Below are 13469 nucleotides of genomic sequence, written 5' to 3'. Positions count from 1 at the left end.
ACATGAAAACCAAAGTTAAAACAAAAAACAAAACAAAAACAAGAGCTATGATAAAACTATATATATATATATGTGTGTGTGTGTGTATATATTTATATTAGGGATGCACCGATATGAACATTTTGACCGATACCGATAATAACCGATATTTGAAAGCCAATAAATTGGCCATAAATCTAAAACCAAATTTTTATATAATTTTTGAGAGCCTGATTACAAAAACAAGTCTCACCATGTCCCAAGCACACAATTATAATGTTCTCATTATAATGTTATGTAGCCGATATGACAGACTTGCACATGTTGCACTTAACCGTATTTTCCTTTTAAGTGATTCTAATCATATTTCAAGCAATTCAAAAACATCACATTGAACAGTGCGCATCTGAAGGAAATAATCCACTATTTATTAATATATCGGCTTTAATATATCAGCCACATTTTCTTACTGGGCCAATAACGTTAACATTCAAAATTAACACATATCGGCCGATACCGATATATCGTGCATCCCTAATATGTGTGTATACACACACACACATATTAGGGATGCACGATGTATCGGATGATATATGTTTATGTTGATGTTATTGGCCCATATAGTGTGTGTGTGTATATATATATATATATATGAATATATGACCTGGGCAACATTCATCCTGTCCGTACAAATATAAACTGTACTATTGAGAGACAATATATGAAACTTTTTAAAATTTTATTTATCCATCTATGAGCAAGTACACAAACACAAGAGAGAATGATTTGGCTTTTGGAGTGCAAATCTGTTAACCGTCAGTTCATATAATCTTTAAACAGTTTAATGGAAATAAATTTGCAACATGTGCTCTCCTTCCCATGAACATTCAGTGAAGAACAGAAACACCAACGACAAACACACACAGAACAACTCAATGTCAGATGAAACTACGGTGTGTTTTACAATAGGAGTGCAATGACTCGTAACTTATTTTATATTGTTATATAATATAAAACAAAGTACAGTAACTGAAGAGAATACATAAGTACGTCATGTGTAAAATTAGTGAACTTCAAAAACATTCCCACACTTCTCTACTCCCATATGGCAAGAAAAGATTTTTAACATGAATAAGCAAACAAGAAATAGACTTTCCCAGCATTCTCACTTCTGCTAGTGACCTAGATTTATTCAAAGGCAAGAACATGTGCTTGAAATCTTATAAAATGACATTGAAGTAAGACTTTTTAAAGTAGGAAACTCTGATCACAGATCAGCCTATAGATGATTATCAGGATATTAACCCTTAATGCTTCATGTGTAGAGGAACAAACTCTACATTTGGAGGATTCAAGGGAAAGACTTTAAAGTGGATTTATTTTAGTGCTGTCAAACTGATTAATCACATCTAACATAACAGTTTGTGTATATATGTGTGTGTGAGTGTGTGTTTGTATGAGAGAGTGTGTGTGTGCATACACACATATATTTACAAACTTTTATGTTAGATGTGAATAATCACTTTGACTCATTTATTCATCATCTAAACAGAAGATTCCCAGAAATCCCACATTCAAGTCAACTTTAAGTAGCTTGTGTGATTTAAAAAAATGGCCATAATCTGAGAACAGAAGTACGGCTTGAAATGCTTCAGTGTTTCCTGATCAAACTACAGTACAGAGGAAATGATGTATGCGCTTTCTCAGAGTTAAACAAGAAAGCATTTTTCATAAGTGTGACGGTGGTAAACCGGCTGAAAGGGTTAAAGTAAGTGTTTCCGAGTACTCACACACACTCACAATCTCACACACACACACACGCACACTCTCACATTCACTCTCTCACACACACTCTCTCACTCACTTACTTTCTCACACTCACTCTCTCTCTCACTCACTCACACACATTATCACACACACACGCACTCTCACATTCACTCTCTCACACTCACTCACTCTCTCACATACACACACACACACACACTCACTCACTCTTTCACTCTCACACTCACTCACACACACACACACACTCTCGCACACACACTCTCTCACTCTCACACTCACTCTCTCAAACTCTCACACTCACTCTCTCACACACACACACTCTCTCACTCACACTCTCTCTCACACTCACTCTCTCACTCACACTCTCTCACACTCACTCTCTCAAACTCTCACACTCACTCTCTCACACACACACTCACACTCTCTCTCACACTCTCTCACACTCTCTCACACACACTCACACTCACTCACACATTCACACACACACTCTCAAACACTCACATGAAATGCTGAGCTTCAGTGTTTCCTGATTAAACTACAGTACAGAGGAAATTATGTATACACTTTCTCAGAATAAAAAAAGAAAGGATTTTTCATATTAGTGATGTCAAAAAGTGTGACGGTGGTAAACATCGGCTGAAAGGAGTGTTTCTGAATACACACACACACATATTCTCACACATACTCTCACACACACTCACGCACGCACTCTCTCACACATGTACTCTCTCTCACACACACTCTCTCTCACACACACTCTTTCTCTCTCACACATGTACTCTCTCTCACACACACTCTCTCACACACACTCTCTCTCTTTTTCTCTCTCTCTCTTTCTCTCTCACACATACACTCTCACACTCTCTCACACACACTCTCTCACACACACCCCTCCCTTTTCATGTGAATACTGGCCTTAAAGTAGTTTAAAGGTGAAGTACTGAAGCTGATATGGAGGCTCGATCGGAGTGTTATGAACACGGCATCTTGGGAAAGCTTTACATCTACACACACTGCATGAGCGCTGAAACCCGCTGTGGTCCCAGTCCCCCCTCGTCCACACACTGATGTGGTCCCGGCTCAGTCGCTGTAGTCCCTGACGCTGAGCGTGGGCTCCACCAGCTGGTTGTGGACGTGCATCAGGCCTGAGGAGCAGAAGATCAGCTCAGATATTAAACCCTCAGGAGAGGCTGAGCCTTTAAGAGCCCGAGATTGAGTTTCTGAGAGAACCACATTCCAGAGCAACCTGCCGTCTCCCAGATCCTGACCTCGAGACGCTGAACTCCCCGAGATCAGGGGAGAGCACACGAACAGCAGCGCTCAGAGAGATGAGGACGAGTCATGAGAAACGGCTGGAGCTGCACGTCTGATGCTGGAACTACTCCTCACCTTTAACCGCTTTAAACTCTTCTCAGTGACATAAGGTCAGTGATGTTTTCATGATAAATCTATCTATCTATCCCTCCCTTTATCCATCCATTTATCCATCCATTTATTTATCCATCCATCCATCATCCATCTATCCATCCATTCCTCTATCCATCCATCCATCCATCCATCCATTCTTCTATCCATCATCCATTTATCCATCCATTCCTCTATCCATCCATCCATTTATCCATCCATCCATCCCTCTATCCATCCATCCATTTATCCATCCATCCATCCCTCTATCCATCATCCATTTATCCATCCATCCATCCCTCTATCCATCATCCATTTATCCATCCATTCCTCTATCCATCCATCCATTTATCTATCCATCCATTCCTCTATCCATCCATCCATCCATCCATTCTTCTATCCATCATCCATTTATCCATCCATTCCTCTATCCATCCATCCATTTATCCATCCATCCATCCCTCTATCCATCCATCCATTTATCCATCCATCCATCCCTCTATCCATCATCCATTTATCCATCCATCCATCCCTCTATCCATCATCCATTTATCCATCCATTCCTCTATCCATCCATCCATTTATCTATCCATCCATTCCTCTATCCATCAATCCCTCCACCCATCCGTCCCTCCCTCCATCCATCCATCCATTTATGCATCCACCCACCCATCCATTTATCCATCCATTTATTTATCCATCCATCCATTTATCCATCCCTTCCCCATCCATCCATTTATCCATCCATCCATCCATCCATCCATTCCTTTATACAACCATCCATCCATCCATTCCTCTATCCATCCATCCATTTATCCATCCATCCATCCATCCATTTATCCATCCATCCATCCATTTATCCATCCATTCCTCTATCCATCCATCCCTCCACCCATCCATCCATTCTTCTATCCATCCATCCCTCCATCCATCCATCCATTTATCCATCCATCCCTCTATCCATCATCCATTTATCCATCCATTCCACTATCCATCCATCCATCCATTTATCCATCCATCCCTCTATCCATCATCCATTTATCCATCCATCCCTCTATCCATCATCCATTTATCCATCCATTCCACTATCCATCCATCCCTCCCCATCCATCCATCCATCGTATCCATCATCCATTTATCCATCCATTCCTCTATCCATCCATCCCTCCCTCCATCCATCCATTTATGCATCCACCCATCCATTTATCCATCCCTCCCTCCTCCCATCCATCCATCCATCTGTTTTTCAAACAGACTGTATTGCCTTCAAAACTTTAAGAATAGAATCTTTTGTAACATTATAAACGTCTTTACTGTCACTTTTGATCACTTTACTGCATCCCTGCTGAATAAAAGTGTTAAATCCAAATAAAAACCAAATCTTATATATGAACCCTGAGCCCATCAACACCTTCATGAAGTCGCGACACTAAACGCCTCTTTAATCCACACAGAACTTAACATTCAAGAGTGAACTGGTAAATCTGGACGAGTGTGTTACTGGTTCACCTTTCAACGCTTGTTAAAATAAAGAAGTGGTTCTTCAGTTAAATTGCTGTTTCTTTGATCTTGAAGCATCTTTCAGTGAGCGCGAGTCAAAGCTTCGCCCGAGGCTTTAAAATACCTTTAAAATACTTGACGGTTTTGACCCTGAGCTCCAGCGTCGCGTCTTCATCGCAGATGAATATGGTTCGTGGATGTTGCTGGAAGGCAGACACCGTCCACATGTGGTTCACGCCCTCCTCGATGGCTTTATACAGAGCGAAGGCCTTATGAGCTCCTGTGATCACAATCATGACCTGAGGATGAAGAGGAGGAGGAGGAGGAGACGTCACGCATTCATCATTACACTGGAAAACACACTTCAGAAACTGAAGCTGAACTTTACAGTGAGTCTCCAACTGTGCTTTCATCACATTCAGAAGTGTTCAGGTCATAATTTAAACCACGATTTAAATAATATGTATATATATACATCCATTTATCCATCCATATATATATATATATATATATATATATATATATATATTATTATTATTATTTTTTTTTTTACTACAGTAATTAGGGGATTTTTTTTAATTAAAGGGGAAAAATGTATGACTCATTACTGTAATGATGATGATAATTATTATTTTATTATTACATATTATTATCATCATAATTACTGAAATAATTTAATAGTTACAATTATATTAATAATAATAATAACAATAAATATTATTATTACAGTAATTAAAATATTTTTTTTCCCTTTCATTTTAGGGTTAAGTCATGACCCAAACATTTCTTCATAATTACTATTATTATTAAATATTATTATTATCCTAATTACAGTAGTAGTAATAATAATAATAATAATATGTATTATTAGTATTATTACTGTAATAGTACAAATATATATTTCCTTTGATTTAAGTTTGAATCATGACCTGAATATTTCTTCATAACAATAATAACAATAATTATTACATATTATTATTATCCTAATTATTTTAATAATAATACTAATAATAATAATAATAATAATAATAATATGTATATTAATAATAATAAATATTATTATTATTATTACAGTAATGATTTCTACCCCTTTTATTTAGGGTTAAATCGTGACTGGAACATTTCTTCATTGTTATTATTATTATTATTATTATTATTAATTATTATATATTTATATTTATGAATTATTATTACTCTATTTACTGTAGTAATAATAATAATACTTATATTAATAATAAATATTATTATAGTAATGAGAACAGATAATAACATTAATTACATTATTATTATTCTTTAAATTGTTAAGTATATGTAACTTTAAGTATATATCATGGTTGTATTTGTTGTGCTGAATTTAATATTACAATATATATATAAAACAGAATTTGGGAAGGAAATTTGCTTAATGTCACAATTCCAAAAATCGACTTCTTTATGCAAACAATAACTGATTATAATATGATTTTTGGAGTGAAATATGGTCTGCATGTTTATAGGAGACGCTATAATGATTTAATGATGAGAATCAGCTGATGTCTGGCATCCAAGAGACCCGAAGGACACTTTACCCAGCATCCTCTCTGCTAAAGTGTTTATGTATTTCCAGGACATTCAGTCTCTCATTGACACATGTTCAGTTTATAGCTATAACAAAGAGAACATCTGTTGCTATATTATAAAAGATAATTATATTTATGAGTTGCACATGACAAATGCTCCAAACAAAAGCGTATCTGACTGGGACAAAAGATGTTGTGTTTGTTCCAACTTCCACGTTCATGTTCCTGTTGCAGTTTCAGCCACAAACACAAACACGCGCGGTGATTTACCTCTCTGGCGTCCATCACTGTTCCCACTCCGACGGTGAGGGTCATGCTGGGAACTTTGGAAAGGTCGTTCCCGAAGAAACGAGCGTTGGCTACTATGGTGTCCTTGGCCAGTGTCTTCACTCGGGTCCTGGACACCAGACTGGAGCCGGGCTCATTAAAGGCGATGTGCCCATCTGGACCGATGCCTGAAGAAAACAACAAAAGACAGGACTTGTAGAAGAGGAATGGATAAAGTTAAATAAGTGATGACTCTGAATGTAATAACAGTGAATGTAATAATGCGAATCACAGAACTAATGAGAAAACTTACAGACACGTAATGAAAATGTGCTTATTTATCATGGAAACAATACAAAAATATAAATATAATTTATTTTTAAATCCTTTATATTGAAAATATAAAATGAGATTCACCCCAATAGATTCATAAAAGTTATGTAAAGTATGTTGTTTATCATTCGGACCAGTGTTGTTATTGTTAACTAAAACTAAAATTATTTTTAAAAAATGATTAAAATTAAAACCAGAATTAAAATGGAAAATATAAAAATAAAATGGATAAAAAATATTTAGCATCTTAATGATATTAAAATAACATCAGTTTAATTTAATTAAAAGTATAACGTTTTTTTTTCCCATGTAATATTTATTATTTTAGTGCAGCTTTATTTCAAATGCATGAAATTAACTTTTTATACTTCTACAAATTAAACCAATGTTATTTTAGTATCATTGAGGTTGAATAAATAAAATAAATATTTTTTATCAGTTTTTAAGCTTATCAGTTAACAGATACAACTTTTGATTTTAATGAAGTATTAGTAAATGAAGGAATTAACATAACCTAAGATTAATAAATCCTGTATATGCATTTTTTTATCGTTAGTTCATGTTAACTAATGTAGCTAACTAATGTTAACAAATGAAACATTATTGTAAAGTGTTACCAATAAAAAGTAATTCATACTATACTAATAGAACTAAAATAACACTAAATTTGTACAAAATTTGGACCAGATACAGTGAAAAAGATGAAATCAATTATTGCTACAGCAAACTCAAGACTTAAAGGGATAGAAGAATGTCTGTAACCAAATAGTTTCTGGTCCCTATTGACAGTATTTTCTTTTTCATACTATGTAAGTCAATGGGGTCCATCAACTGTTTGGTTCCCAGCATTCTTCAAAATATCTTCTTTTTTTGCGTTCAACAAAAGAAACTCATACAGGTTTAGACCAACTAAATGATGACAGAATATATATTTTCAGGTGAACTGTCCCTTTAAGACCTTTGACCTTTGAGTTGCGTAATCAAGCATTTGGAATCATTCTGATTGATTAGAAGTGTTTGTTAAACTGCTTAGAGAGCCGGTTTAGTGTGTACAGATTGAGGAGTGCGTTCCAGTGCTACTGGCGTCTCTCAGCGTCTAATAAAGTGTTCACTGGGTCAGATTTATCAGCACACCTCCCACAAACAGCTCGATTCCTCCCGCAACCGTGATCTTCTGCTCGAAGGCTTCGCACTCCGCCTGCAGGTCGCTGGCGTTCCCGTCCAGAATATGAGTGTTGTGCGGCTCGATGTCCACGTGCTTGAAGAAGTTGTTCCACATGTAGGAGTGATAGCTCTCGGGATGATCCCTGGGAAGGCCTGAAGACCAGGAGATATTCAGGAACAAATCTGATGGTCCACTTTTAGACAATCTACTGACTATAAGTGACTTTGCAAATACATGTCAACTTTTATTCTACTAACCCGAACCATAACCATAACAGTAATTATGGATGCACGATATATCGGCCACCATATCGGTATCAGCCAATATTTGTTCACATTATCGACCCGATAAGAAAATTTGGCCGATATATTAAAGGCGATATATTAAATTTGGCAGATGTATTAAAGCCAATTTAATAAAATTGGCGGATATATTAAAGCCGATATATTAAATTTGGCCGATATATTAAAGTCGATATTTTAAATTTGGCCGATATATTAAAGCCGATATATTAAATTTGGCCGATATATTAAAGCCGATATATTAAATTTGGCCGATATATTAAAGCCGATATATTAAATTTGGCCGATATATTAAAGCCGATATATTAAATTTGGCCGATATATTAAAGCCGATATAGGCCTATTAAATTTGGCCGATATATTAAAGCCGATATATTAAATTTGGCCGATATATTAAAGTCGATATTTTAAATTTGGCCGATATATTAAAGCCGATATATATTAAATTTGGCCGATATATTAAAGCCGATATATTAAATTTGGCCGATATATTAAAGTCGATATATTAAATTTGGCCGATATATTAAAGCCGATATATTAAATTTGGCCGATATATTAAAGCCGATATATTAAATTTGGCCGATATATTAAAGTCGATATTTTAAATTTGGCCGATATATTAAAGCCGATATATATTAAATTTGGCCGATATATTAAAGCCGATATATTAAATTTGGCCGATATATTAAAGCCGTTATATTAAATTTGGCCGATATATTAAAGCCATTATATTAAATTTGGCCGATATATTTAAGTTGGCCGATATATTAAAGCCGATATATTAAATTTGGTGGATCTATTAAAGCTGTTATATTAAATTTGGCCGATATATTAAAGTCGATATATTAAATTTGGCCGATATATTAAAGTCGATATATTAAATTTGGCCGATATATTAAAGCCGATATATTAAATTTGGCCGATATATTAAAGCCGATATATTTAATTTGGCCGATATATTAAAGTCGATATATTAAATTTGGCCGATATATTAAAGTAGATATATTAAATTTGGCCGATATATTAAAGTCGATATATTAAATTTGGCCAATATATTTAAGTTGGCCGATATATTAAAGTCGATATATTAAATTTGGCCGATATATTAAAGCCGATATATTAAATTTGGCCGATATATTAAAGTCGATATATTAAATTTGGCCGATATATTAAAGCCGATATATTAAATTTGGCCGATATATTAAAAAGTCGATATATTAAATTTGGCCAATATATTTAAGTTGGCCGATATATTTAAGATGATATATTAAATTTGGTGGATATATTAAAGCCGTTATATTAAATTTGGCCGATATATTAAAGCCGATATATTAAATTTGGCCGATATATTAAAGCCAATATATAAAATTTGGCCGATATATTAAAGCCGACATATTAAATTTGGCCGATATATTAAAGCCGATATATTAAATTTGGCCGATATATTAAAGAAAATTTATTAAATTTGGCCAATATATTTAAGTTGGCCGATATATTTAAGCTGATATTTTAAATTTGGCGGATATATTAAAGTCGATATATTAAATTTGGCCGATATATTAAAGTCGATATATTAAATTTGGCCGATATATTAAAGCCGATATATTAAATTTGGCCGATATATTAAAGAAAATTTATTAAATTTGGCCAATATATTTAAGTTGGCCGATATATTTAAGCTGATATTTTAAATTTGGCGGATATATTAAAGCCAATATATCAAATTTGGCCGATATATTAAAGCCGATATATTAAATTTGGCCGATATATTAAAGCCAATATATAAAATTTGGCCGATATATTAAAGCCGACATATTAAATTTGGCCGATATATTAAAGCCGATATATTAAATTTGGCCGATATATTAAAGAAAATTTATTAAATTTGGCCAATATATTTAAGTTGGCCGATATATTTAAGCTGATATTTTAAATTTGGCCGATATATTAAAGACGATATATTAAATTTGGCCGATATATTAAAGCCGACATATTAAATTTGGCCGATATATTAAAGCCGATATATTAAATTTGGCCGATATATTAAAGAAAATGTATTAAATTTGGCCAATCTATTTAAGTTGGCCGATATATTTAAGCTGATATTTTAAAGTTGGCGGATATATTAAAGCCAATATATTAAATTTGGCCGATATATTAAAGCTGATATTTTAAATTTGGCCAATATATTAAAGCCAATGTTTTTAATTAGCAGATATATTAAATAATCCATTATTAAATAACGTATTATTTCCATATTTCTGTCAGCTGAGACACTTCAGATGCGCAGTGTTCAACATAATGTTTTTCAATTGATTGAAATATGATTAGAATCACTTTAAAAAAGGAAAATATAGTTCAGTGCAACAGTGACGTCTGTCATATCGGCTACATTAACTTATAATGAGAACTTTATAATTGTGTGTTTGGGACGTGGCTTGTAATGGTGAGACTTTTATTTTTGTTATCAGGCTCTCAAAAAGTATATATAAAGTGCGTTTCTGCAAAAACTATTAAAAATTACAAAAAAAAAACAACAACAATATTACTAAAAGTTGAATTAAAAATTTAAATGGAAAATATAAAAATAAAACCGTATTAATAAAATAACAGTATGTCAATTATACAAAAATAACACTGGGTTGAGCAATTTAAAAGTACAAAAAAATACAATTTAATTAAAACAACTGCATTAAAGTCATGAGAATCAGATAAGAATCACCACTGAGAATAAGGGAAATTATGAAAATATAAATCATCTAGACCCCTAATGATGAAGAGATTGTAGTCATGAATGTCACGATGCAAATAGAGGCTGCGTCCCAAATCACTATATAGTGAAAAACAGTGTGTGTTCACAGTCCTCGTATAAGAGTAGTTAAAGAGTGTAGCTAATGTGTAATAAATGTCAGATTCTGAACTAGACTAGAAAGGGAAGAGGACGGAGCCCAGTGTGCAAAGCATTGTTTTATGCATGACAGCGGCTCAGTTGCATACTTCTGCTGACTCTCTCTCACACACACACACACACACTCAACAGTTCTCGAGAGAAGCGATCTGTGCGCTTCACACTCACCCACATACTCGTCCATGTTAAAGGTTTTGACGTATTTGAAGGACAGGTCTCCGCTCTTGTGATACTCGATCAGCTTCTTATAGCAGCCGAGGGGTGTGCTCCCTGCAGTCAATCACATCATATCAGAACATATATCCGAATAATATTACTATAATATATATATATAGAATATAATATTAGTGCTGTCGCATCGATTCATCGTGAGTAATCGCAACTAACATAAAATAGTGTATATAGTGACAAACTTTTATGTTAGATGTGTGTCAGTGAGTGTGTGTGTCTATGTGATTCTGGTAGTGTGTGTGTGTGTGTGTGTGTGTGTGTGTGTGTGTGTGTGTGTGTGTGTGTGTGTGTGTGAGTCTGTGTGATTCTGTGAGTGAGCGAGTGTGTGTGTGTGTGTGTGTGTTTCTGTGTGTGAGTCTGTGAGTAAGAGAGTGTGTGTGATAAATGATAATCGCAACTAACATAATAGTGTATAAAGTGACAAACTTTTACGTTAGATGTGTGTCAGTGAGTGTGTGTGTCTGTGATTCTGTGAGTGTGTGTGTGAGTCTGTGAGAAAGAGAGTGTGTGTGATAAATGATAATCGCATCTAACATAATATAGTGTATAAAGTGACAAACTTTTACGTTAGATGTGTGTCAGTGAGTGTGTGTGTCTGTGTGTGTCTGTGATTCTGTGAGTGTGTGTGTGTGTGTGTGTGTGTGTGTGTGTGTGTGTGTGAGTCTGTGAGTGTGTGTGAGTCTGTGAGTAAGAGAGTGTGTGTAAGTCTGTGAGTAAGAGAGTGTGTGTGAGTCTGTGAGTAAGAGAGTGTGTGTGAGTCTGTGAGTAAGAGAGTGTGTGTGATAAATGATAATCGCATCTAGCATAATATAGTGTATAAAGTGACAAACTTTTACGTTAGATGTGTGTCTGTGTGATTCTGTGTGTGTGTGTGTGTGTGTGTGTGTGTGTGTGTGTGTGTGTGTGTGAGTCTGTGAGTAAGAGAGTGTGTGTCATAAATGATATACACACAAATATCATACATTTACAAACGTTTATGTAAGATGCAGCACTAAAAACAATCTATATAATTATAGAATAATCATAATCTTCCCAAATTTCAGAGTGAATACATTGGGAATAGACTGGATTGTGAAAAGTGGGCAGTGAGTCACAGTTATTACATTTTGATGAAATATTAAGAAGACAACAGGAGGAATGTGCAAGAAAGTATTTCCAGTCATCCTCATGAAAGATGTCCATATGTTCTGGAGGACTAGTTTACCTGTTGGAAGTCCTAAGGTGAAGTAGCGGTCCGCACTGGGCTTGAAGTGGATGATCCGGTTCCGGATGTATTTTGCAGCCCATTCGCTGGCCAGGTCATAATCGTCCAGAATCACCAGCCTCATGACTTCTCACTGATCCAGTCCTGCAGGACACTCTGAATATAAAGACAGACAGATCAATACTTCACTGACCAGCTCTGACCAGTCCAGATGACCAGGCAAAGCTCAGATCCAGTGAGGAGCAAAACAACAAGATGCACATTTGCTTTTAATGTACAGTTAATATAGCATCTCTATATCACAGCATATCTTTGCTTTTAAACTTATATTCATGACCTCGCTTTATTTACGACCAGCCGCGTTTAATATGCCTTTAGATATCGAATAATGGTTATGGATATATAATGGGTAATAAAATCTGCTACTTACAGTAATAAAGCGTAGGATCTCAGGGTGAATGGATACAAGTTTTCTTTGAAAACACTGATCATGTGATCGAGTTCCGGTCATGTGCGCTGACGACACACTTCCGGTTTGTAGCAACTGCCCATATATGGAGACCGACGAGGCTTTTGTATAAAAGATGAATGATGAATGAAATGATCCGATATTAAGCATGTAGGATGACATTTACATTTGGAAATGAGTTAGCAAACATTAGTCTAGTATCGTGCCGACACAAATAATTGTATTATTTTATCAAATAATATGCCGTGCATATTGCACTTGTATTGTCCAATTTACTCTCCAGTCGTTTAATTTCCTTCTTTTCTACCGTGACTGACCTTGCGAAGGACCTCAGGGGGACAGACGGGTGTGTGTGCGTGTGTG

General features: G+C 35.1%; 1 protein-coding gene across 2 annotated transcripts; it reads right to left on the bottom strand.

Annotated features, from left to right (window-relative positions):
• Positions 1–704: 704 nt before the first annotated feature.
• On the bottom strand, positions 705–13165 carry gnpda2 (glucosamine-6-phosphate deaminase 2). 2 transcript variants are annotated; one of them, XR_013823457.1, is made up of 8 exons: positions 13068–13165; positions 12638–12793; positions 11371–11472; positions 7962–8144; positions 6498–6682; positions 4793–4967; positions 2626–2909; positions 705–2548 (listed from the first exon to the last, which is right to left on the bottom strand). XR_013823457.1 is itself a non-coding variant. In XM_079892155.1 (7 exons), exons 2-7 carry the CDS (start codon positions 12759–12761, stop codon positions 2845–2847), a joined length of 834 nt encoding a protein of 277 aa, XP_079748281.1. In that variant the 5' UTR covers positions 12762–12791; positions 13068–13157; the 3' UTR covers positions 2593–2844. The 2 variants fall into 2 exon arrangements, 1 of the variants encoding a protein (XP_079748281.1); XM_079892155.1 differs by lacking the exon at positions 705–2548 and having other exon boundaries at positions 2593–2909; positions 12638–12791; positions 13068–13157.
• Positions 13166–13469: the final 304 nt, after the last annotated feature.

This window comes from Squalius cephalus (assembly GCF_949319135.1).
Source record: "Squalius cephalus genome assembly, chromosome: 14".
Taxonomy (NCBI): domain Eukaryota; kingdom Metazoa; phylum Chordata; class Actinopteri; order Cypriniformes; family Leuciscidae; genus Squalius; species Squalius cephalus.
The sequence above is the reverse complement of the archived record's forward strand: the minus strand, read 5'-3'. Positions and strand labels throughout refer to the sequence as shown.